This window comes from Jatropha curcas, unplaced genomic scaffold (genome assembly GCF_041381405.1).
Source record: "Jatropha curcas cultivar XTBG-Jc1 unplaced genomic scaffold, XTBG_Jcur_1.0 HiC_scaffold_143_pilon, whole genome shotgun sequence".
Classification (NCBI taxonomy): Eukaryota; Viridiplantae; Streptophyta; class Magnoliopsida; order Malpighiales; family Euphorbiaceae; genus Jatropha; species Jatropha curcas.
In genome coordinates this window covers 24703-52361 of record NW_028322379.1, presented here as the reverse complement: position 1 = coordinate 52361, position 27659 = coordinate 24703, and the positions used below count along the sequence as shown (strand labels likewise).

Sequence of the window (27659 nt, the reverse complement as noted above, 5' to 3'; positions counted from 1 at the left end):
CATTTTTTGATTTTTGGAGCTGTATATCTGAAGCCATTGGAGTAGAAATCTCCTTCGCACCATCCATCTTTGCTTGCTCAAGCAATTTCCGAATATAGTGATGTTGAGTTAAGAAACCCTCCATTTATTTGTCGCACATCCATACCAAGAAATAATGACAATGGTTGTGGATCTTTCAGAGAAAACGCTTCCCAAGTGCTTGCACAAAACTCTAAACAACCCATTGTTATTTCCAGTAATTACTATGTCATCTACATAGACAAGAAAATATATACACCATCTTTAATATAATAAAAGAGGGAATGATCACATGCCGGTAATCGAAAACCATAGGCAACAGTAAAAGCTCTTAAAGCTTGATACCAAGCACATGGTGCTTGCTTTAACCCTAAAGTGCTTTAATCAACTTACAAACATGTGTGGGTTTTGTTGGATCTTTAAACCTGGTGGCTGCTGCATATAAACATCTTCTGTCAAAGGACCATGTAAAAATGCATTATTCACGTCCAGTTGAACAATTGGCCAAGCTTTAGTAATTGCTAGAGTAAGCACCAACCGAATTGTCACTGGTTTGACAACTGGACTAAATGTATCACTGTAATCAACACCAGGTCGCTGACTGTAACCCCGAGCAACTAGTCTTGCTTTGTATCTCTGCAAAGATCCATCAGCATTTTTCTTCACCCTAAAAATCCATTTACAACTGACCAGATTATAAGCAGAATCATATGGAACAAGCACCCAAGTATTATTATCAAGTAATGCATTAAACTCTGATGTCATTGCCTGTCGCTAATCAGGAATAGCTAAGGCTTGTTTAACTGAACTAGGTTCTGGTAATGAAGGTAAAGGATGCTTGGTAACTGAATTTAAAACTTTGGCTTGAAAATATTATTTTTGGAACGTGTGACCATACGATGAAGATTAACAGGTGTTGGAAATGACTGTATGTCGACACTAGTAGGCATAGACTCAATCGGTGTTTGGACTTAAAGACAGGAGCAGTAGAACTTGAAATAGACTCATCCACAGACATATTCGGCGAAAGAAAAGGAACAATAGAAGTAACTGGTTCAGTAGAAAATCATACCAACTAGTCTCAGACAAATCTGTAGCCGAATTTTTTCAGAAAAGGGAAACTTATTTTCAACAAACTCAACATGTCGAGACTCAAAAATTTTCCCAGATTCAATATGATAACAAAGATAAGCACTTTTGTTTGGTGAATATCCTAAAAATACACAAGGAAGTGATCGATTATCAAACTTATTTTTCATGTATGGTCTGAGACATGGATAACAAAGACATCCAAATACTCGTAAAGAGGTATAATTAGGATTTTGACCAACCAATTTTTCATAGGGAGAGACTAGTTTAAGAAGATATGTAGGTAACCGATTTATTAAGTAAGCTGCAGTACGAAAAGCAAAACTCCAAAAACTCATGGGTAAAGAGGCTGTTTGTAACAAAGTAAGCCCTGTTTCAACTAAATGGCGATGACGACGTTCAGCCGCACCATTATGTTGAGGTGTGTGAGGAGGAGTTTGCAAGTGATTGATTCCCTGTTGTTGAAAATATTTTTTAAGAGCAACATACTCTCCCCCCCCATCAGAATATATAGTTTGAATTTTGGAGTTAAAGGTGTTTTCTACAAGCTTTTGAAAGATTGGAAAAATTTCGATAACCTGAGATTTTGTTTTAATGGATACAGCCAGATATATTTTGTGAAGTGATCAACAAAAATAATATAATATCGAAATTCATCCAAAGAAATTCTGGTGCAGGTCCCCATAAATCAGTATAAACAAGTTCTAATGGTTTGCTACTAACCCAAAGAAGATACTCCAAAAGGTAACCTATGACTTTTATTACAACGACAAGGATCACAGACACTATCCTTAATAACAGTCACAGGAATATTAAGTTTAGACAAAACAGAATGAAGAATTTTCGAACTTGGATGTCCAAGCCGTTGATGCCATGACACAGAAGATAACCGAACATGATGACTTTCAAAAGAGCCCATACTGCGAAGCTTATAAAAAGACTGATCAAGGTTGCCTTTGTACAGGATCTCCCCCGTGAACTGATCCTTAATAAAATAAAAATGAGAGAAAAATTCAATGGAAACTTGGTTAGAATCACAGAACTGAGGAACAGAAATAAGATTAGATTTTGCTTTGGGCACATATAAGACATTTTGAAGAAGACACTTTTTCGATGGTAAGGACACAATACCAGAACCAGTTCGAGTTATGGACAAACCTGACCCATCAGTTAACTGTAGCTCATCTGGTCCATCATATGCCGAATGAAGAGATAAGTTATTCAAGTCATTAGTGACATGATGCGATGCTGCAGAATCAAGCAACCATGGCTGGGAATTCTGGGACTGCACACTTGTAGCATTAGCTTGAGCTTTTCTAGCAATATTTGCAAAGTATCGTTTGGCTTTAAAACAGTCTTTAACAACATGCCCAAACCGATCGCAAAACTGACATTGAACAGTAGAACGGGATCCAGAGAACTGAGACTGCGTCTTAACATCTAAAACACGTTCACCAGAGGAATTTCCACCAGACTGACGATAAAAATTGCCCTGTGAATTAGATCCCCTTCCAGCAGCAGTCTTGCGAATATTATTAGCAGTAACAGGAAGAACATCATAATTTGAATTAACCTGCTTCAAATACATCTCATAAGCTAATAACTTATCTTGTAGTTCTTCAAAACTAACGATTGTGTCTCTGGCATGAATTGCCGCTGCGATTGCACCGAATTCAGATCCGACACCACCAAGAACCTGAACAACAAGATCTACATCATTCATTGGACTCCCGCACAACGACAGCTCTTCTGCAATACTCTTAATCGTTGTTAAATATTCAGAAACAGAACGAGATTCTCTCTTCGTTCTAGCAAGTTTCTCTCGCAGAGATAAAACTCTGGTGGCAGACTTATTGGCATAGGACATTTGTAGCTTTCTCCATGCATCAGCGACGTATCAGCATCTGCAATATCATTCATGATCGAAAAAGAAAGGGAGGCTCGAATAGCAGCAAGAATCAATTGATCTTGACACTCCCAAAATTCATAATCTGGATTTGAAATCTGTACACCTCCCTTATCAGCAACAGTAGCAGAAGGTACAGGTACCGTACCTAGGACATATTTCATCAAGCTATGTCCTTTCAACAGTGGTACAATTTGAGCCCTCCAAGTTGGATAATTCGTAGCAGTGAGTTTTAGAGGCAGCTGTGCACCATTAATTGTTACAAGAGAATGCCCAGAAGAATGAACAACAGTGCCGCTACCTGAAGCCATATCAAAGTAAAGAGGAAGAGATTGAAAGAAAATCAGAGATTGGATCGGAAAAAGCCTTTTAAGCTTTGTGCTCTGATACCATATACAGAAGACTATAGAAAAGAAGAGATGATCGTATTGTCATTAGTATGCTGTTTAAATACAAGAAGAGTCCTATACTAAATAGTATATGGTTACAAAATAAGTTACAACAGAAATTATCTATCCATAACAACCTAAACAAACTTTATCAATGTATGTTAACTCTTATCTCCAATAATAACATTGCCAACCTATGGTAAATAGATAAAACTATTTGATAGAAATTTATTTCATCTCACTCTCTTAATGAATAATTATTGTTGTGTAAGAAATTAGAGTACAGTTTCTAATTTATTTCTATAAAAATTAGATCATTTATTATTGTTGTTTGATTAGATATTTCTACCTGATACAAAGACGCAATATATATATTTCGATTTTCTCTATTTCAGTTTGGTTATTGAAAATTCGATTTTTGATATTTTTTGGTTTTAAATTTGTTCAGTTAGTTTTATTCGGTTCTATTTAAAACTTGGCGTACAAACAAACCAAATGCTCACTTCTAATCATGAACACCTCACCTTTGGCTATCTAATGTAAAGGTTATTCAAGGAACATGTTCAAATGTTAATCTCTTTAAGGGACGTTTGGTTCGGATGATATATACAAGTAATAGCTGTTTTGTATTTAACTACGTTTCCGGTGTTTGGTAAGCCTTTAATCAATAGCTCATAGAAATCTCAATTAGCTGTTAATCCATCAGCTACATTTTATAGCTTTTTTGTATCAGCTATTAGCTAATTTATATTTATCTTATTCAGTTGGACTTCATTAACCTTATAAAAATAAATTGCTAATAAAATTAATTTTTTCAAATTAATATTTTTTTTGCGATCATTTTATCTATAGTTATATAAAAATAAAAATAATATATTCTCCTTAAATTAGAAAAGTTTATATATATATGCTATACATCATACTATATGAAAAGAATTATATCCTTAATAATCATTTTGTATTTTAACAGCAACTACTGTCAAAATTTTAACAAACACGAATAGTAACAAGCTAACCGTTATCAACCATCAGATATAAACTATTAGCAACCGTTTTCAGATATCAAATGATATGATTGTTGAACCAAACATGCCATAAATTAATCATGGTTTTGCATTGGACACCCTTAAAAATTTTAAATCAAATGCAAAATAAAAAAAAATTAAGAACCACATATTTGAACTAAATATCAAAATTAACTTGTCTTTTTTAACAATTATAATATTATTTTAAAATTTTAAGATAACCATATGATCGAATATGATAAACCTTACAACTCAATCAACAATCGAAAATGTAAAAATAAAATGGTTTAATAAGATTTTTGAGTTAAATTTATTTTTTCAAATCAAATTATAAATAATAGTTTTTACTTATTTATGAAATTTATCATTTTTATTTGTATAATTATTTGTAAAAAATAAAAATATATAGTTATAAATAATTATACCAAATAAATAATACACTATTAGTTGTAATAAATATAGAATTATTTTTCAAATCATTCATCTTCAAATATCAATAAAAGTAATAATAATAAATTTTGTATGTTGGCACAACAATCATAACAAGGATCATCAAATTTTTAAATAGAAAAATATAAGCTACAAATATCTTAATATAACTTATTATTGAACATTAAATTTAAGTTATAATAATTTCCTTCAATTTTTCTTATTCTAGCTAATGCAATATGCCTTATTATTACTTGTATTTTTTCTTTATAATTGCTAATTAATTTAATCTAAATTCATGCACAATCTTTTTATTTAACTGTATAAATACTTATCCACTACAACGTGCGCGTGATAAAGAAATTATTTACTATACTAAAACCACCTATAAATCATTATCTAATTGCTAATAAATTAAAAACCGCTAATAAAAAATTCATTTCAACTAATTAATCTTCAAATCTCACTGTTTTAGGAACCGCTATTAGTGGCTCCAACTTGCGCATGGTAATACCCAACCTGTCTCTCATATCCACTTTCTCAGGATTCACATTGGCTTCAAGTTCCCAATCAAAATGGTGAAGCAAAGACCCCAAGATAAGGTGGAGGACTCTGTGCCCTAAAGTTACTCCTGCACACATTCTTCTTCCAGCTCCAAAAGGGATGAACTCATAATTTTGACCTTTATAATCAACATTTGACCCTATAAATCTTTCAGGCTTAAAACACAATGGCTCGTCCCACACATTTGGGTCTCTTCCTATAGCCCAAGCATTTACAAGAACTTGTGTATTTACTGGAATTTCGTAACCCATAAATTTAGTATTGTGCATTGCTCTTCGCGGAACCAGAAATGGAATAGGAGGGTGTAATCGTAAAGTTTCTTTGACGATAGCCTGTAAGAATGGAAGGTTGTCTATGTCAGTCTCTTCAACCTTTCTGTTTGGTCCTATTACTGAGGCAAGCTCAGCTTTGGCCTTTGTCATTGACTCAGGGTTGCAGAGAAGCTCAGTCATTGCCCATTCAATGGTGCTGCTGGTGGTTTCTGAACCGGCCATAAAGATTTCCTGCACCACATTTTTGCAATTATATATATTAGAAGCTCTGTCCAAAAGGAAAATACAATTAAATAGTTACAGAGAATATACTCAATTTTTTTTTTCTAAAATTGAATTTGTCCGTAATATAAAATTTATTAAACTTGATTATTGGATCTATCGAACTTGTTGTTTCGACTTGAATATGTTATCCGTTTTCAGCCAATGAACAGGTCAACGTACTTGTTTTAATTAAAAATAATTATTAACATAAAATTAATAATTAATCTTAAAATAAGTGCTACCAAATAACGGGAAATGAATATTTTTATTTATTAATGAACAATTAATTTGGTATTAGAGAAAAATAAATAAATTTTGTGTTGTATACCGAGATATATAACCTAGTGTTAAGTGCATATACAATATTATAATTGGTCCAAATTCGAATTTCCTTTCCCAAATATTCAAAAATAAATAAAAAATAAATTTTGTGCTAGAATTAATTATAGCCAATTGGAAATCACATACCAGGATAAAAATATTGGTATCGCGATCTGATATTTTAGCTGGTTCATCTTTCCCATTTCCTTCAAACTCAAGCAACACATCAAGAAAATCCTTCCTTCTATCTCCAACAACCTTCTTCTCTTCAATTCTTTCCTTAACAAATTTAGAAGCAATCTCCAAAGCTTTACCAAGCTCCTTATCCATCCTTCTCTTCAACCCCTGAGGATCTAACCACCTAAGCCATGGAAAATAATCTGCAACATTTGCATACCCAGAAGTCTCCATTAGTCCCATCATTGCTGTGAAAAATTCTGAGCCCTCTTTCGATTCTGGATCGACCAAATCTTTCGAGAACATGAGATTTCCTAATGAATTAAATGTCATCAGAAAGACAAATCGTGCTAAATGAATACCATGATCATTAGCCTCATAAGTCTCCTCTTTTATCCAACGCAACATATCATCAACACATTTTCTTCTTATAGAGGCAGTTTCATTGATACGCTTGTTTACAAGCATATCTACTGTAACTAGCCGTCTCAATACACGCCAATAGGAACCATAAGGGGCTATGGCTAAAGAACCTTCATTATAGCCATGAGAACGCATGGTTTCGGTTATGTTGCGTTCTGCGAATGAAAGATCATGGTATTTGAATAACTCGGAAGCTGGCTTGGCCGAGAGGATAACCATAGTGTTCACGCTGCCTAGCCTTAAACCAATGACGCCCCCGTATTTTTCTCTTAACTTGGTTAAAGTACGGTGTGGCATAGTACCAAGATCTAAGAGGTTGCCAAGAATTGGCCATCCTGGAGGTCCTGGAGGAAACCGGTGGTTTTTACGGCTGCCGAAAAGGAAGAAAAGGGTTGATAACGAAAGAATGATTAAGGAAACAAGAAGAGTTGGAAAGAGAGACTCCATTGCTAATCGGGTCTTCTGACTTTCTATGTTCTTAATTTGTTTGTTTAGAATCCACATATAGACAGAAATAACATTAAACTACCTCTGTCCAAAAAAATGTCATCTTTTTTTTTTTTTTTTGTCATAAAATATAATGCTGCACTTTTTTTTATTGTACTTAATTCTTAAATTATCTATTATATTTTTATTAAATTATATTATTTTCAGTTATCTCCATTAATTATTAATTATCATTTCAACTCATATATTATTTAAGACGACATAATAAAAAATTATATAAATAAAATTATTTTAATCATATTTTTTAATATATATGAAAATAAACTATATTTTTTAGACAATACAGTAATTAATTAGGAAATATTCAAGTAAGCGTGACGAGCATCTTCATGTGCCAGCAAGCACAAATGGACCAAGTCAAAGATAGACACGACTCCGAACTTTTAGGTGAGGAATCAATATTCATAATTTGTTTACTTTGTAGTTTGTACAGAACAAGGTTCCTAGAAATCACCCATTCAACGAGTACAAATAGACAATTATTTATAACCAATCGACCGACCAAAGTGAAAATCCTCCATACAAACTTTATCTACCGGTAAAAAAGAGCGGCCACTCTTGGAACACTCGTAGAGCGTGGAGGCATATATGTGACGGAAAAGATTTTTAATTCATAATGAATCATATTATAGATGATTTTGATTCGAATCATTAGTGATTTTAGAATTTCTATATTAATATTATTTTTGTCAAATATTATGTGTTGAAAATTGAAAATTAAGTTTAAAATATGTATATTTACTCATATAGTTTGGAGAATTCCAATTAAAATGTCACTGTAAAATGTATAGGTTTAGATTATATTAAATACAATAGGAAAAATGTCAAACATGCAAATATTATCATTAATTCTCTTTGAAAATCATTTTCATTCTATATATACTTGAACTATATAGTCCAGGGAACGATTAAAAATATAGTCCCCTGAAAGAATAAAAAATAGTCTATTGGTAATTTTATGCTAAGGTGGGAAGAATGATGTGAGCTGCAAAATAAAAATGTATTCTCTTCATGTTTACATGGAGGATTTAGAATAGTAAATATTAAACATTAAATCACATTCGATGATATTTGAAATAAAAATTGATTTAAATTAAAATGCCTTAATTAAAATTAAGTTAAATTTTACTCGATTAACTTAGAGTTAGGCACATTTAAAATTAAATTAAGGTATTATGATTGTGGTTGTAGCGTGTTCAAATCACACTTGGTCACATTTGAAATTAAATTAAATAAACTAAAATGATCTAATTAAATTGCATTTGATAAATTATACTTAAAATTTTATTCAATTGAGATATCATAATTGAAATTAAAACATTGTAATTGGAACTGAATTAAGTTACACTTGAAATTTTAATAAATTGTGACACACTAAGTGTCATTAAAATAAATTATACCTATTCAAACTTGAGATTGAATCAAATTAAAACACTTCAAACTTAAATTTAATTAAGTCAACTTTGATTAGATCCATTTAACTTATATTTGGAATGAAATTAGTTAAGATACCTAAAGTAGAATTAACTAGTAATAATTGATTAAGCTATACTTAGTTTCAAGTAATGTTCTGAGAACCGGACCAATCATTCAACTGGTGAAGGCAGTGGTTTATTAACTAGAAGGTTCGACCGGATTCAATACGGTTCAACCGAATTTTATTTTAATATTTTTAAAATATATTTTTTCAATACAATTAAAATATAAGATTTGTAAATATGAAATAATTTTTACAAAAAAGGATAAAAATTATACATAATATCCTTCAACTTATATAAAGTCAACATATATAATATAAAGTTCAATTTCTAAACAAAATTTTAACTAATTAATAATAAAATAAAATTGTAATTTATTTGAAAAATATAAAATAAAACATAAACAACTGCGGTTTATTATACCCCTAAGATATCTTTCATTGTTTAAATACTTCATAGCACAAAGTAATTATTATTTATACGAAAAACAAGGATTCAATATCTTTAAATAAATTTCTCTTTTTCATTAAAGTCTCCATTTTTTTTCATTAAAAATAAATATAAAAACTAAAAAAAAAGAGGAACCAAACAATGAAAATATCCAATTGCACTCATCTTCTAGAGAGATGGGATGGCCTTGATATTCACGCCATTATCACTGGTTTTTAGCAGAGCAGGTACGTTTTCAATGACACTAAACTGCTCCTTGCCTCGTTCAGGCGAATATGAAGAGAAAAATTAAAAGGGTGGACGGTAAGTCTCACCGCCGGCATCAGGCCGAACAACTCATCGAGTCCCTTCAGGTGAAGGTGCCCGGCCACAGTCCGATTCTAGATCAATCGGAACACTGCAATTAAATCCAAGATATTCTAATTGACTTAAATTCATCCTTGATTAAATCACATTATGAATTAAATTAAATAACAATTGATTAAGTCACGCTTGATTTCAAATTCTATTTAAATAATAAATCATCTTGATTAAGTCACGTTTGGTCACATTTGAAATTCAATTAAATTAATACCTGAATTAAAATTAAATTAAGTAATAATTGATTAAGTTACACTTGAAATTAAACTTGATTAAATTACATTTGCAATTTTATTCAATTGAGATATCATAATTGAAATTAAATTAAATTAAATCAAATTTCACTAAATCACACTTGAAGTTTTATAAATTACAACACCCTAATTGAAATTAAATAATATTAATATATATATATATATATATATATATATGAAAGTACACATACTAAATTAAATTAAAATTAAAACTAAAATACATCACATTTGATTAAATCACACTTAAAATTTTATTAAATTGCTACACTCTAATCGAAACTAAATTATATTAAAATTAATATAATGCGTGTGCTAAAGTTTAAATCCTAACATTTCTATCTTAGGATGAATACTATAAGCTTGGAGACTGAATTATGTGCACCATCTATCCTTTCTTCCGTTTTTTTTTTTTCTTTTAATATCCGATTTATAAATTTCAAAAGTTTTGAATTCAAATTTTAAATGGGAAATTTATATATATTATTATAAATATTGTCTAAAAGGTTTGACCCAAAAAAAAACCAATTTAAAATCTGTAAAGCGGATTTGATTTGAATAATATCTCAATAGGCCGATATTAACATTATTGAGTGTTGATATTGAATTTATAATTTTTAATATAATCTTACACCGTTGATGAATGCAATTTTCACTGTTTTTAGACTTAGGCATTTTGTTTTTTAGCTAATAGGAGTAGTGGGTCGGGGGAATGAATGATTCCAAAAATTGGCTGTGAGAGAAAATCATATTTAAATTCTGCCGGCCCTCCATATTCAAGTGTCAATACTCAATAGTCAACAGTCAATCAGGTCGGCTGTAAATTAGCTAGGTGCGTCAATTTTTAATTTTTTTTTTTTGGTAATTAAACAGTAAAGAATTTATAATTAAATAGATTAAATGTTCTAATTAATAAAGTTTTTTATAATGAAATTCATTTAATAGATATTTTTCACTGAAAATTAAATATATTATTTTATTTATTTGTTGAGGCGGGTCTATTATCAAGGTCCAAATAAGTAGCTCTAAACTATAAAAGCCTAAAGAATATAGAAAAGAAGACATGTCTTAGGGGATCCCTTGGATCTAGAGTTCAATTTTATAAATATCCTACAAATATAAGGTATTTTAGACTTCGTATAGGCTAAAAATATTATATGTTTTAAAATATTTCTTTCTTAGCGTGTACTCATATAATTCCTGTAAATACGGAATGACTTCATAATAATTAACATGTGAATCTATCCAAACAAATTGAATTTTCTAATGTGTTCAAGACATATTTAATCTCTTGGTTTTCCAATCTTCTAATTTCTTATATTTCTCTTCGGAATAAAAGGCCAATTTATGCTCTAAACTTGTATACGAAGGGCAAAAAGCTTATATTCAACTTTTCAGCCAATTTCAACTTTTCAATTCACACAAATAATTCAATTTAATCCATTTTGGCTACATGTGAAAGTCTTGCAATTAATATATATATATATATATCTCAATATTTCAAGTTCTCTACTCATCTATAAATTGAAATTCATAAAATACAAAGAATTATTCGGTAAACCCTAAGATTTCTAACAAAATTTTGAATATATTTCTCGTAGAAGACTCTATCCAATAAAAGTAATAAAAATGTCTAATTAATGACCCAAAAGAAAACCCCAAAAATTACAATTATGGAATCAAAGAAAAAAAACAACTTCAAATAAATTAAAAGAAAAAAAAAAACGAAAGGAAATCACTTTGATTAACCATCTTCTAGTATCGCTTGCTCTTCTACGGTTATGTTTCAAAATTTACTATATCTCTCTAATATAGAATTTCGATAACCATTACTTGCATTTTTTCAATTAAAAGAAGAAGATGCATAATTAGTGTCTTGATGATGGTTACTAGATGGATTCGGCATAAATAACTGCACATCTGTAAAACAAGAAGATTAATAACAATATCATTTAAGCATAGATTTTTTTCCTGATATCGACTAACAATGGCAATGGGAGAAAAAAATCTAAATCGAGAAAATAGAATGATACAGGTAACATTTTGAAACAAAAAGAGGAAGAAATTAGGGAAGAGTTTCATTTCTTCTTCACGTTGCAGAGATAGATAGTTGTGAGTTTTGGTGTTTTTAAAAAGGAGAGTCGGTATTTCACTACAGTTCAATCGCTTTATTGTTTGGCTTGATACATGCTTGGACTTATTGATAGGTGTTATTTTTATAATATTTTTAATATAGTTTTTATTAGGATTTTTAGTAGTCTTAATCACTTTAGTTAGTTTTTATTCAGCTTTAGTATGTTTTTGTTCAAAGTTTCCTTGAAATAATTCACTTGATCTTGAAGAAATTTGTAGGATTTTGATATAGAAAAGAGCAAAGTAAGCAAAACTCTCAGAAGCTGGCACGCCCTGGTCGTACAACCCAACACGCCCGTGTAGGATTCAAGGAAAAAATCAGCTTAGAGACTCAGAGCCTAGCACGCCGGTGCCACAGACTGATATCGATTCAAAGGTGTGCTCACCTAAGCACAGCCCGTGCTGCATCCATCCTGGTAACTCAGAGCCTAGCACGCCCTAGCCGTGCGGACCAGTACGCCCGTGCCATGGATTTATCTTAGAGCATGCTCACCTAAGCATGGTCCGTGCTGCGATCACCTTAGAACTCAGGCTCCAGCACGCCCAGCCCGTGCCTAATGGCACGCCCGTGCTGAAAATCAAGTTCTATTTTGGGTCGAAAACGTCAGCACAGTCCCTACCACTTGCATGGGCCACATGAGATACTTTCCTAACATGCTAATCAAGTTTAAATCCTATTTAGATGCATGAGAGATTCCTAATTGAGAAGAAATTAAAAGCCTAACAGTCTCCAATCAGAGATTCCTACTCAATAAAGACTATATTTCCTAAACGAAGTCGGAGTTTTCCCCTGGAAGTCTATATAAAGAGAAAAGCCATTCATTATTTCAGGATCTCTGGTTCTACCATATGTTGTTCTATTGTTTTCTCTCTCTCCTAAGACTTCAAATGATTAAGATTTGTGTAAAGATTCAAGGAAGCCGTCCAAAATTATTTATTGACTAGTTTTTATCTATAAACTCTTAATCTTGTTTTTACTTTTCATTATTCACAGTGATTATGGAATTATTTTCAAGTTTAATTGAGTTTTATTTAATTACTATGTCAAACTAAACTCTCATCTAGGGATTGATGTAGCTTAATTTCTTTTCCAATTTATAATATTAGATTTGCTTTTCTTTGTTCAAACTATAATTTATTATTGAACTTAATGCTTCCAGGTAGAGTTTCTCCCCTGGATTGATTTATTTCATTAATTACTATTAGGAGAAGAGTTTTTGATATGAGAAAGGTAATAACTTGCATGAGAATATAATTTGATGTCGAAACTATATGGTTTGACTCATGCGGGGTTTTCATAAGTTAACAAACTTAGGTTATAAATTCATAAACAAACTATAAAACTTAATGATTTAATTCATGTTTAATTACGCTATTGGAAGATAGGTAATTAGTCCGGGTTAAAATAACTAACAATACATCGGGAGAGCTTGTTAGGGATTTTAGGATTGTTTCCCCTACTTGAACAATTAAAAATTGATTATCAAACTAATAAAATAAATTGGATAGAATTAAGTGAAGTCAAAATATCTAGTAGTTTTTTTTCCTTGATTTCTTCTTATCAATAATTGTCTTGCTTGATTTCTTTTTATTCTCTTTTATTTATTGAAGTTAATTTCTTAAGATAATTCCCCTTATTGTCGTTTAAATAATAGTAGGTTAACAAAATTTTGGTACTTGGTATACACTCTTCATGGAAATGATACTCTACTCATTCTATATTACTTGTTGCGGTTTCGTATACTTGCGAAAAATCACTGTCACTTATAACTAGATTGTTAAGTTGGACCATTTTGTGTGAGTTGCTATTGGAATTGGCCCTAAAAGATGAAATATGGGTTTGCTCTTTGTATATAAATTTTGGGGGCAAAATTGACCCTTATTTCATTTCTCTAATATTTTTCTTATATTTGCTTTTTCCCCTTTTGAAGTCTTCTCATTCTGATCCCCTTCTTTTTCAACTAATAGCCATCAGCCTACTAATCCACCTTGTCTCGAGGCATTCCTGACAAACACAAGCCTAAGAGATCTGAACCTAATTTTAGATCGAATAACTTTTTTTGCACGCTTGATGGAATCGATTTAGCTTTGTTCATATATTAGGATGTCTCTAAGACCAGCAATAAAGTGGTCACAAAGAATAAGGATAAGTTACAACAGACTGAAGCCTTAGTCATTTTGGAAATGGGCATTCCACGCCAAACTCTTGAGAACTCTCAACCTAGAACAACCAAATCACTTGGGTAGGTTCATGGCAAACTTAGAGGCCAAGATTTGGCAAGTGAATACTCTCGTGGGAACCAGCCTATCATGTAGACGGTGCTATCATGAGACTGACCTGACCTATATCCACCGACAAGTATTGAAGGAAAACTAGTCCACATTCGGTATGTGCACCAAAGAGATGATGATCGTGTTAAGGCTGATCGTGGTAGACAACGCTAAGACTCAACAAGAAACCTATTGCAACATGCAGCATCTATCCAAATCGATCCAGAAAAATGTCAAACTTGATGTCGAGCACAAGCAGTAGGTGACTTGTTTCACCAGGATACTCCTAGGATGAAAACACAAGTTCGGCCTAACTTACAGTACGAAGGTGTTAACATTTTGACCAGGACACTTCCAAGAAGGAACCCAAGTCCTATTGTAATGGCCACTCAAGATTTAACCACACCACTCCGTACACCTTGCAATAATTAGAGGTAACCATATCTCTAGCTATTGCAGAGCAACAACTGGGCGAAGGGATTTACACTTATGATACAATCAGGAATATAGTTCCTCTCAGAATAGTAGAGCCTGAGCCGACAGCTACCATTGTTTATAACCCGAATGCATTGGTTAAGGTTTTGGCGAAATCAGGAGTAGAATTTCAGCTGATGCCATGACCAGTCTACAGACTCCCTTACTTGGATTGGGTTGATCAACTGTATCCTTTTCTAAAGGATATAAGATCTCAAAATTCACTCTCTTCTCGGGCAAGGACAACTCTTTCACTCTAGAGAACATCTCCAAATTTGTCGCCCAATGTGGGAAATGTGGGGTAAATGATTGCTGGAAGCTCAGGCTCTTTGTCAGCTTCTAACCAAGTTGACCTTTATTCAACTGTGAATGGTTCGATCACACACCCAATGTTGATATAGAGGTTCATCCAAAATATAACTTTATAGAAATTAATGACATAAGAAAATAAACAAAGTATGAATAGTTCATTCTAGCAATGCAAGCCACTGTTGTACTATTTTCCATATCCATCGAAGAAGCGAGATCAATTGGATTTGATGGCAGTGTGTAAGATCAAAGCTAGATCAACTGTAGAAGAATTTCAATTTAAGTTATTATCATAACCTCAAAATCTAACCAATTCAAGTTGATGAGATTGATGCATTACTAGTAGAAATAGTTGAAAATTCAACAGAATGATTGGATGATGAAAATGGGACATACATTGATATTGGTATGTCAGACGAAAATGATGAAGTGGAGCCCATAGTCCTAGGTACTTCAAAATGAGTTGAAGAACAAGAAGAAGGGGAAGAGGTAAAGAACAAGGCAGTGGTACACCCATATGACCCCCCTTGTCTCCACCTCCTTCTACACAATCTCCGAGTTCATATGCTCTAGCACCCTCTCCACCAGCTCCTCCACCAGATAAATATCTAGTTTAATATTGTGCTTCATATATCTTTTATGCAAATATGTTACAAATTGCTAAATATGCTTAAAATAATATTATTAACTTTTACGTCTTCTTTTGTGATGCTTTCTAATAGTTCGGCTAAGCAATTATCCAACCTTGAAGGTAGTTAATGGACGATATATAAATACAAAAAAAGACAACTCAATGCAAAAATTCACTCTTGTCCTTTATGTAAAAAACTTTGTGGCACCCTAATTTTACTTTGACCTGTTGAACATTTTAATTTATAAAATTGTGACCGATTAAATAATTCAACTTGTAAAAAATTATTCTATTGAATACTTAAAATTTTGAAATAGATCAAGCAAACACTTATCAAATAGTTGAAAATTATAAAAATTTTGTTCCAAAAATTATAATAACCACATGTTAAATGAATATCTTGCACATAAATGTCAAAAACACCAAAAAAAATATTATTACTAGTATAGAGAGAGATACAACGTTAGCAAAATTCGTAACTTCAGGAGCATAATAGGCCACTCAAAAGTTTGGTGCCATAAGATTTTTTCCATAAAGTACAGGGATATATTTATGCATTTGGACATTTTTATAACTATAACTTTTAAAGACACTTGTGATGCGAATTAAAGTTAAGTTTATTTCTTTTTTATTATATATGACAGCTTCCACCCATCATATGATGCATATAAAGTTGTTACGAGGGTCTTCAAGCTTCATTTGGCTAAAGAAGGCAGGTTTTGGGTTTCATAGCATCGGATGCAAAGCAGCTATATTAGGATGGGTTTCTGGTAAACATTCCAACTTAAAATTGGAAGCTTTCAGCACGGTTGTGAAAAAAATTGATAAAATTATTTTGTTTTCTATTTCTTACTGGAGTTTACATGGAGCCAGATACTACTTAGGCTAGGTTTAATAGGGTTGGGAGACAGTGCGCAAATCAGTACTCTGACTTCCTATATAAGATGGAGAGGATAGGAAATAAGTAAATGAGGTCTGAACTAAATGGCAGTAGGCTCGGTTTGATCCTGAGTATGTAAAAAAATGTGAGATCATGTCACGTAACAAAATCAGTGAGACGGGTGGCGAGGGAGCTGACCCGTCACGACACATCAACAGTTCCATATTTATAACTGAGTTTAATGAGAAAATGATGAACTAATTACACTTCTAGAATTGTAGTTTACTCTTAAATGAATATGGTGTTCTCAATTGCACTACAGGCAAAGGAGTTAGGTCGTTAGCCTACAATGGAGGTCTTCATATACATACACATAAAGAAACATAATGGAGTGACATTCATGGACAAGCGCATGGAGCTTGTTAGGGTAAGTTCATAATTATTTACTTGTATTTAATTTTTTGGACAATTTTGCATTGTCCCCATTGTTTATGTTCACTTTCAAAATAATTACACTGCTGGTTTTGAGCATGCGACTTCTTCTCAAGCTTAGATTGGTGAACAACCAATCATCAATGCGTTGCAGCTTTATCTCGAGGCTGCAAGAGGTAAGAAGAAAAAGAAGGTGTATTGCGCTGGTTCACAGTCATCCGTTTTCTAAGGCTACTCACCTAGGACCTCAGCCAGTAGACCCACACCAATTTAGCTAGACGCTATTACGGAAGAGATCCAAGATCTATGAAATCGGCCTAAGCAACAATTGGAGCAGGTTGCATAGCTTAAGTTGCATCAACAGGAGATGTATGCTAGATAGTGATCTTTTGCTCCGCTAGCTCCTTTTGATTCTCTAGTTCCTGCTCCGTTAGCTTCTACTGTAGCATCTACTTTTGCTTCTTTGACTCCTCCACCTCATTCTATTCCTCCAGCCTCTGGCATATTGGATTCTAACTCTCCATCCCATGTTTCTAATTCTGTAAATCCTTGACTATTTCATCATTTTCTAAGTTTTGTAATGTTTATAATGTATGAAGTACATGTATATCTTAAACAAGCTTTAACGATAACTATTAGATTTTTGTTCACTTGTTTGAAAAGCATATTGTGGATTGATTGGCTTAATTTATATATATCTTATATGTGTATTTTTAACATGTACATATTTTTCATTTTTTAATAATTTAAATTTTATTTTTTAAAAATTCATATTTAGCAACTGTTTTGGTACGGATTATTAACTATAATTAATCACAAATAGCGACAGAATAATCATCAATCAATGACAACGATAGTAATTATATTTATTCCGATAGACATTTTAGTGATAGAATAGCGACTGACGCTATACATTTATCTAATTATATTTAGCAACTGATATTTCCATATTAGCGACAAAACTGTTGGTCGCTAATTAGCGACCAAAGTTGTATTCGGCCGTCAATTTCTCAGTGACAAGATAAATTGAAACTACTCTCTTCGGTCACTATTCAAACACTAATTTTATTTTAGCGACCCATTATATATATTTCATGATCGAAAAATCGGTCGCAGTTAGCATTTTTTTATATGAAACAACTAGTCCGACATGTCTCTGGATATCTAACAGAATTTTATGTAACCTCCATAGTATTTCAACCCCGACTCAAGGGAACCTGGATCTAAAGAATCAAGTCTAGATGGATCAGTGCTTCGCCATTGACTTCTCTCAAGACTGGAGACTTCACATCATGGACTATCTCACTCCTCTTACCAATGTGGATGACAAGGTTAGAAGATCTACCTACTATTATTGGCAACAAGATGGACAACTCTACAAAAGGAACTTTAACAACAAATTACTGCTGTGTATCGACCCTAAGGAAGCCATGGTACTAATGGCGAAAATATATAGAGGAGCTATTGGGGGCATTAGTTTGGGAAAACATAATAGGACTCATGATAAAGCACGAGTATTGGTGGCAAAAAATGGGTAAATCATCATTTATACCCTCAATTTTGCGTCTTGTCACAATTTCACCCTAAAATCAACTTAACCCCTCAAGCACCCTATTTTCAATTTTTTGTCAAAATTGAGCCCTAATTTGATTTTGGTCAAAATTAGGCAATATAATACTAATATATGTGGGACCCACAGACTATTTTTGAGTTCACTTAACCAAAGGAGGGTTAAGTGAAACTGTGTTTTTCATAGAAAGGAAGAAAAAAAACCTGTAATATTAAAAGCCATGAGAACAATTTTATTGGATAATAAGATCATAATAAAGAATTTAGTTACGTAACTAAAAAGTTAAATAATACTAACAAGGTCCAATAATTTAGCGAATAATATTTGTAACACGTAACTATATTTGAGAAGTCACTGATAAAATTAAATAATAAACAAAACTTATCTATTATAAATATAGAAAATAAAATTATGATAGTATAATTACTTTAGCAGAACACCAAACATCACAGATTAGCTGAAAATACTATAAAAACTGAAAAGGCTCAAATTATATTTGAAAATTTATATATATCGATAAATAGCAACAATTATGGTAAAATAATAGCATCAATACTGTAAGAATATAAAACTATTAAATAATTATAAATTGAGATATGATTAAAAGAACAATAAATATGCTAATCATTAATAAAAGTGTGTTACTAATTATGTTATAATCAAATAAAAAGAAAAATAATATCTGGCCATCGTTTTGGCCAAAAAACAGAAAAACCTAGTTTATAACTTATAAGCAATATAGAGAATAAAATTAAAGCAGTAAAACGAAATCGAAGGTACAACAAATCGTGCTGATGACGTGTTATAAAATAATAGAAAAATATGGAGAGAAATAAAGAGAAAATAGAGAATAGAGAGATAATACGAGAGTGTTTAATGTAAAATTTGATGTGTAAAGTAAGTTCAGTAGACTTATCTTTTATTCATGGAAGGTGTGTTTCACGCTCACTACACCAATTGATAGCTTCAAAGATATTATAGACTATTTTTAGAGAAAGATTAATAGTATTTAAAGTTTTATTGCTTTGAGATCCATCTCCTTTTTTGAGAAATAATGTTGTATATATAGAGTTTTTTCTTGAACCCCTAGTTAATATTTAATTAGGAAAACATATATGTTTCTAATTAGGATTCTATGTTAAATATTCATATTGCTCCCTATAATTATTGGAGATTTGCATATAATTATCACTAAGTACATACTAAATATATGTATTCTATCGGAAGGTTTCAAACAGAGCCGAGTGGGAGATTCTTGGGAGCTAAAGCAAAATTATTTATAGGCCATCATCAACTGACTAAGAATGAGCCATTGGGTGAAGACAAGGCATGGAAGAGGAGAATGAGAGAAACTATGTTGGTAAAGTACAAATAACCCCCGTTCATGGCCCAAGGAAATGAGAGGTCAGGAAACGAAGGGATGCGCTATATTAATTGCAAGGACACGTGGTCGAGGCAGACAATGAGGTGGCTCTTCGATTATCAAAACATATAGCAAAAAGAACGGATCGACCTTTCATATAGACCACGTGTGGCTTGCAAACGGGGTCGGCTCTTGAGTGCACATGGTCATTTTAGCAAGAGTCAACCAAAGCATCCTATGCGTAGAGGGCATTGTTTATGCGGGCCAATTTAAGAAAAATATATATTAGCCCAAGAAGGAATTAGTGTATATTTTGCTTAAAATAACCTACTTGGGCCTAAAAGCTTTTATGTGTAAATACTGCAGAAACCGTGCAAATTGTATAACTAGAATAGGAATATATGCATTTTAGAATATTGACTTTTCTTCCAATGCACTCCTAAAAAAAACTAGGAATAAAATTCAATTTGCCCTCTCAATTTGAGAGCAATATTCAATTTGTGTTCTTTTGGTGCAAGTTCAAGAGGTAAATTTGTACAAAAGTTGATTTTTGGACAAATTGAATGTTACTCCCAAGTCCAGAAGGAAATTGAGCATTATTCCAAAAAACCTACAGTAAATAGGAGGGTTGACACTGCTGTAAATGATAGTTAAATCAATATAACTAACGGAGGGTTGACACTACTTCAATATAACCAACTCGAATGCCCTAAGAATTTAACTATATTTCTCATCCCCTTTTCTCCTCTTTCCCTCAACTTTCTTTTTCCAATCCAACCTATCCCGAAGGCATTGCTGATAGGCGCAAGCTGAACAGACCCAAACCCAATTTCAGACTGCAAAGAATCCTAAGCGACTCCACGATAAAACTCTAAAAAAATAGTGCATCTACTGCTAGGGTTAGGGTACATAAACTTACTTTGTCAATGACCATCATTGGACAAAAATACAGAAATTAAGCAAAGATAGTTACCCTAGGCAATAGGCAATAAGTGGAATTTAACAGACTCGCATTAATTAAAAAAATTTGCAAATGTCATTACAATTAACTGATAATTTATCTACAAAATAATAGTTTTTGTCAATGTCCATTCACCAATACCATCAAGTTTTCTTTCCTTTTTTTTTTTTTTTTTCAAGTGCAGTAATCGATATATTTGAAAAAAAAGCGGATAAAACCTGTATTTCACCTTCATCCCCATAAACATTGGTGAAATTAGTAAGCCTCTCATTCTACCTGATGAACCAATTCTCTGCTGAAGCTACAAGATTCCAATATTCAATGTTCCATACTGGTGACTGGTACTGTCGCATGGTAGAATAAATAGATGAACAAACATACCCCAAAAAGAGGAGTAATTAGCTACATTGCCATCAACTTCACTCTTCGTCCATTGTATAAACAGGTATTTGCCACATCTTCGTGTTCTTCTTTGGATCATCAGTAAGGCTCAGATCCTTGTCATCTTCCTTGAATGATTTAATGAATGTTTTGGCACCCATCATTATAAGCCTCTCAATCATGAATAGTTGGTAATTATTCTTAATCAAGGGATCCAAGATTGTGACTATAATTAGATGAATATGCCAACTTATATCTGCAAATTCAAGTACCAAAATTTAACATAAAAAAAATTACAGTGAAACGCTACCTAACATTTTAAGTCCTTAGAAACGGAAAAAGTGTTCCAAATGGCCCAAAGTGACAATGCACAGCAGCATCAGAACTTCACTAAACAAAGTGGAAACACACAATACACACCAATAAAGCAAAAAAAAAAAATTAAGAACCAATGCAAATTTTATTTGAAATTTCAAATAAAGGAAAATTTTACTAAAATATATTTCTGTAATTTAAAGAGAATCAGAAGATTTGCTACCACCGAACTAGTTTTTTCCTATTAGCCCCTCATATTTGTAAAGCATTGTTAAGCTGACGTGAATCAACAACAAATCAAGAAATTAAAATCCCCCGAGCCCAAAGGTGATAACAATAGATAACCCAAAAATGGTTGCCACTTTTAACAAATGAAAAGTAAGAAAGTGGAGTGTGTAAATAACAAAAAGTTAAATTGAGAATTTAAATATGCATTTATTTGTTGGTGTATTATTGCTTATACACATGTTATTAAAATTTAAGAATTGTGTACGTATTGTATCCTACACTCATCCTATTTCCATATCCGGAAAAGTAACAAATGATTAGGGTCATGCAATGAATAAAATCTAGAGTGCTAATTCATGCGGATCTTATACATGCTTGAGAAGGTTTACCCTGGAAGAGAGAGGTGAAAAAACCCCGGTGTCTTCTCATTTGAAGCAATAAAAAGAGTTCTTCCAGGTGGACCCACTTTTCAATCCTGTGGAGAATAAACTCTGGGCGTGTATCTCGGTCCAGATGAGGATGCAAGGTCCGTTCAACACCAAACCTGTCCTTTCTAGTCTTTATTTTATCACCACGGCGAACATGGATGGCATCATAATCGCCAAGAAGTGCCTTAATCTGTAGATGAAAATAGTTACAATAGATTGTAAGATTAATGAAAGTTTAGCATGAGAAGATTTTCAACAAAAATCTTTGCAGCAACTGGAATAACGCAAAGCAAAAGGGAAGTGATCAATTAGCAGGAAGTTGAAAAACAGCAGATTGTCTTGTGAAACTAGATTCCATCATGAACTTTACTGCATGTGGAGAAGGTAAGAGAACCAACAAAATCAAGTACAGAAAAATCTAAATTACACTTTGCATATTAACACTACTCACAAATATTAGTTGTTTATTACACCTGTACTGTGTAGTGACCTGTGAACCAGTGAATTTTGAGAAATGTAATTGTTTGGCAAACTTTATATACCTTGAACATACTTTAGAATGGTTCAAAAAAATTAAATGTTGCTTTGCCAACTACTTGAAGTTGGCTTGACAAATCTGATTCCATTTCCACTGAACACCATGGTACATCAAAGGATGGTGTTATCAGTATGGGGCTCCCACATACAAGCAGTCAATGATGCATAGTGGAATATGCTTCCAACTATTAACTGTAATGGCTCCAGCCTTGCCCTCAAGCCACTTCAACAAACAATTCATAAGTTACTTATTAACTATTTTACAGGTTAGTATCAAATACTTTTCATTTACACTGTCCAGGAAGGGGGAAAGTGAATGGGGGTAAAGAAGGGTAGGAGAAAATAATGGAATATTCTCACTTCACTTATTTGTGAAACTAGTGAAAATGAGGCGGAGAAAATTTTGGGAGGATTGTAGTCTCTGGGCCCACCTCAACATATCACCCCAAATTGGTGTGAAGGTCATTATAATAATTTGGACCAATGAAAAATTATTCCCCCCCCTCCTTTTGACTTCATTTCCCGAATGCCATGTTTTGGAAGCAGAGACGTGTAACGTCCCCAGTTCATCTCCAGTTAAAATCATATTATTAGATAAAATTCTTATAATTTCGTCTTGAGAACTATATTTCAGCAGTAAATTTTGGGGAAAAAAAAGGCATCTGCATGGCTAAATAACTCCTTACACATTAAATGTCGCACGGCCAGACACTTTTTTATATGGTGATTTAAAAGGTCAAAATTTAAAATGTCACAGACCTCCTCTGCTGCATCTCTTAATTTCTCTGCTGCCATTGAAGGAAGAAATGAATATGACAACAATATAGCACTACGGTTGTTTCGGTCCTTGCATTCCATGAACCTGAATGACCACCATGATTAGTACCTTACAGAAACTTGCAAGATAGGATAATCTTAATCTGAAATGTAAGGAAAAGTACTTTGTGACAATAGCTGCATAAATAATAACCAATCTCCCATAATATTTTTCTCCCCCCACCTGAAGTTTTTTTTTAAAAAAAAAAAGTTCCTTCCCCCTTCTGAATGAAACTGTCAACTGCAATTTTGACTCATTATATTCAACATCATATTAGAATGCTTCATTTAAACATATAAAACATAGAATCAAATGTATTTTAAAACAATGAATAAAACAACTAGAAATATGAAACTTCCTATAAACCACTTGGAAAAAACAATTATACCCAATCTTCTCATTAAGACCGTGCCATTCAAAACTTCATGAAATATTTATATAAAACAGACAACAAGAAAAAAGTAACAATTATCTGCCCACTTCAGGAATTATACTAGCAACGTTTTGATTATTTATAACCAAACGATGTTTCTTCAAATTCTAATCAAAATTAATAATGTCGACCATTTTCACCAAGATTGCTCCCAACTTTAAATGATTCTTAATCACGCAGTTACTACTTTTTCTTCTCAACTTCAACATGAAAAAGCAAGAAGAAATCAACATGATAATTAAACTAAGATACCATGAAAGAGGGCTTGCTGTTCGATTTATGAGCAAGAGATTTGAGTAGCGATTGTCCTCTTTGAGATCAACCCGACTAACTCCTTCAACATGGGCAACTCCTCTAGCTCCCAACTTCATACTTGTTGATAATACATGATGCCAGACTTTTGAATTGTCTAAAATTACAGGTACAGTTTCAGATATGAGATCGAGATCATACAAAGAGTCCATGGAACAAGAATTTGCAGCCCACCTACCAAATAAAATGCATAAGTTTGATTATACAGTTGACATTTCTATTTGACTATCAATTAAAGATGAATGTAATAATATAGTTAAAACACTTGTGTTTCTTATCTATACAGATGCAAATATAAACAATGGAACAGCTGCTATCGAAAACAAGAAGTCATTAGAAACGGTAATCTTATAGCTAAAGAGTAAATTGTTGCAAGTGAAGAATAATACAAACATGTATTGGAACGAATACAATGTTGGAGTTAATGCTCTATATGCTGTACTTTGTAGTTTTTGGAATAACACTTTCATTTTCTAGTAGATAATGTTCAAGAGAGATCTTAAATAAGCATACCTTTCCTCTGAACTTGCCATATTAGAATGATATAGGATCCCCTTCTTATTGTGTAGTGGACTGATACACATTGAGGAAGGCATCACAAAAGTCCTGCAAGAAGATAACAAAAACTGAAAGAGAAACATCAAATAAGGTATAAAGGGACCCGACTGTTTTTTCGTAGGGTGATGCTAAACCATGTAGAATAGAGGAAAAGATCCATTTATCAGACACCACCTGGATTGGGATCAAGGATTAGTTGATTAAATTGAGATAAGCTTATTGACAAAGAAAATGTAAGAACACATAGTGATATATTAGGGTGTTGAATTTGCATTCAATCATGTGGAGATGGAATATGCTAATACACTCAATTAGAATGTACTACTTACCAGTGTATCATCATAAATTTGATACATCTATAGCATATCTAAACAAAGGAAATCCCATGATAAAAATCAAGAAGCAAAGAGCTGAAAGCAAGAATGAAACATTTTTTAACTGAATGGAATACATAAATTCATCTTATAGACTGTCAAAATTAAGTCCTAAATAGGTGCTTCTCCAATTAACTAGAAACATTCATATTAATTTTATTTTCTGCTCTCAATACAGATATGATTTTAAAAAACAAAAAATTCGAATATACATACAGATACATAACCAATTTAATCTCCAAAAAAAACTGAAAAAGAGGTCACATTCCAAAATCGGGATCTCCTTATTCCAAAAGTAAATATTTTGAATAAATACAGAATTTCCATATTGCAGCGAAAATTAATCGGAAATTACATATTGCAGTGAATTTAAAAAAAAAAAAAAAAAAAAAAAAAAAAGAATCAACCCAACTAAGCAACTAGTAATAGTACAAAAACGGGTTCAAATCTGGAAAGAAAAAATAACTAAAAATCCAAATCCACTTACCACAATTTTCCTAGAATCCAAGCAGAACATGTAACTAAAATAAACAACAACACAAAAATTCACCAAACAACGTAAAACAAAGACAAACTGAAGTAATGCATATAAAGGTAGGTACCTGTTTAAAAACATAGCCTCTTCAAGGGCACACCTTAGGCTAGACTCCTGGTGGCCCAGACCCTCGCAAGACTCGCAATGCTTACCAGGGCAGTCAATTCTGTTTCCCCAATACAAGTACTTGTCATGGAGAGAATGTAGCCTCTTGGGTTTCATGGATCTCATCGAGTTTCGGATTTTAGAAGGACCATTGTTAAAATTAGAGAAGAAAAAGGAATAAAAATGCAATTAAAGCTATACAGATCAGAAAGTTTTGGATTGGAGACGGTTTGTTTAGGCTTGAGTTTTAGTTGTTTGTTTATTGTTGCCATGGGGGAGGGAGTGAGAGAGAGGCAGGGAGAAGCAGATAGAGAAGAGGGCAGATTTGATAGCCAGGGAAGAGTGTTATCAAATACCCGGCAGGACCCGGCTCAGAGACCCGAACCGAACTTGATCTTTCAAACAAAAAAAAATGAAGTCCACCACCTGTACAGTACAACCCAATAAGGGGAAGATACCAATCGAAGACATTTACATTGTCAGGGATTGGACAGGGATCTAGAAAGGTCGAAAGCATCACTCTTGCCGTTAGGCTACGAATCATTTGCGCCAAATACGTTTAATTCTCCGATCTAATGTAATTTCACTCTAATTTTACTTTTATATTAATATTAATTACACCCTTAACTTTCTACTACAATAGCATCTTAAATTACTATTTAGAACTTAAATTATAACAAAAATACATTACTATAGAGTTTACTTTTAATTTTAAAATTAGGTTAATACATTTAAGTGAGTAAAGGAAATTGAAATAATAGTAAAAAAAAAATCTATATTATTATATTTTAATATTTTTAAATTATTTCTTTAATGCATCCGCATTAAAAAGAATTAGATTACTCTTTAAACAATGAACTAATAATTATTATTGTTTAATTTTAAGGTAAATTTTTCAAATAATTATAAAATATAAAAAATGAAACTACTATTGTATGATTTGAATCATAAACTATTGAAATTGTTAATGATTTTTTTTTGTCAAAATAAAATATAATACTCTCTTCATTCCATTTATATATAAAAAATTTCCTTTTATGACATTCTTTTATATAGAGAAAATTGTATAAAATGGTAACTTTCGGACTAATGCGCAAGAAGTCCAATATACTTTTATTTTGGTTTTAGTTTAAACATTAACCTTGGGAGAATTTCAAGAAAATGCAAATATTATTGTGGTTGGGTAATTAATGTTCCAAAACAGATTATATCGTGTTATAAGAAAATGAGGACTTCTTCACATTATGTGCACAAATTAAATTTTTGAATTTGTAAGAATAGTTTGAATTATGTACACATTTCTGCCTACACTTAATAATTAAGTGTGCACGTATAATGAGATTTACATGCAACTCTAATAACTCTAGAACGAAGGGAAATTTCTAGTGTTTAATTAAAAATTGTTGTGCCCATTTATATTCTCTCCGATCAACTTCTTAAATGGTTAAGGAGAGAGAGACAACTTAAATTATGTTTAGTGCCCTTTTAAAGTGTTAATGCAGTTGTATAATGGTGTTTTTAAATAGAAATTGCAAAAATAACTCTTGTGTTTGTGTTAATTTAATCATGTTTTATTTGTTTTATTAATGAAATAATCGGAAAATACTTTAGAGAGATGGGATGGGATAACAGAATCCCTTTTCTCTTAATCAAAGGTCTTGGGTTCGAGCCTTGAGTATGAAGTCTCTT

At 32.3% G+C, this 27659-nt stretch overlaps 2 protein-coding genes across 2 annotated transcripts; both read right to left on the bottom strand.

The window, feature by feature from the left end:
- Window positions 1-5291: 5291 nt before the first annotated feature.
- On the bottom strand, window positions 5292-7343 carry LOC149492045 (cytochrome P450 76A1-like). Its single transcript, XM_089716906.1, has 2 exons — window positions 6425-7343; window positions 5292-5923 (listed from the first exon to the last, which is right to left on the bottom strand). Exons 1-2 carry the CDS (start codon window positions 7322-7324, stop codon window positions 5306-5308), a joined length of 1518 nt encoding a protein of 505 aa, XP_089573032.1. The 5' UTR covers window positions 7325-7343; the 3' UTR covers window positions 5292-5305.
- A 14023-nt stretch (window positions 7344-21366) lies between these two features.
- On the bottom strand, window positions 21367-26133 carry LOC149492044 (uncharacterized). The gene is made up of 7 exons (XM_089716907.1): window positions 25933-26133; window positions 25818-25851; window positions 24912-25024; window positions 24339-24572; window positions 23596-23698; window positions 22261-22489; window positions 21367-21584 (listed from the first exon to the last, which is right to left on the bottom strand). The coding sequence occupies exons 1-7, from the start codon at window positions 26094-26096 to the stop codon at window positions 21367-21369; spliced, it is 1095 nt and encodes a 364-aa protein (XP_089573033.1). The 5' UTR covers window positions 26097-26133.
- Between the last annotated feature and the right edge of the window lie 1526 nt (window positions 26134-27659).

What these genes read in the sequence shown, in the direction of transcription:
- LOC149492045 (XM_089716906.1), bottom strand. Translation starts at nt 7,324, where the DNA reads ATGGAGTCTCTCTTTCCAACTCTTCTTGTTTCCTTAATCATTCTTTCG. An exon ending in ATACCAATATTTTTATCCTG is followed by an intron (nt 5,924 to 6,424) that starts GTATGTGATTTC and finishes AATGTGGTGCAG; the next exon opens with GAAATCTTTATGGCCGGTTC.
- LOC149492044 (XM_089716907.1), bottom strand. Translation starts at nt 26,096, where the DNA reads ATGAGATCCATGAAACCCAAGAGGCTACATTCTCTCCATGACAAGTAC. An exon ending in TGGATTCTAGGAAAATTGTG is followed by an intron (nt 25,025 to 25,817) that starts GTAAGTGGATTT and finishes TTTCTCTTTCAG; the next exon opens with TTTTTGTTATCTTCTTGCAG. An exon ending in TTTCACCTCTCTCTTCCAGG is followed by an intron (nt 21,585 to 22,260) that starts GTAAACCTTCTC and finishes TTGAATTTGCAG; the next exon opens with ATATAAGTTGGCATATTCAT.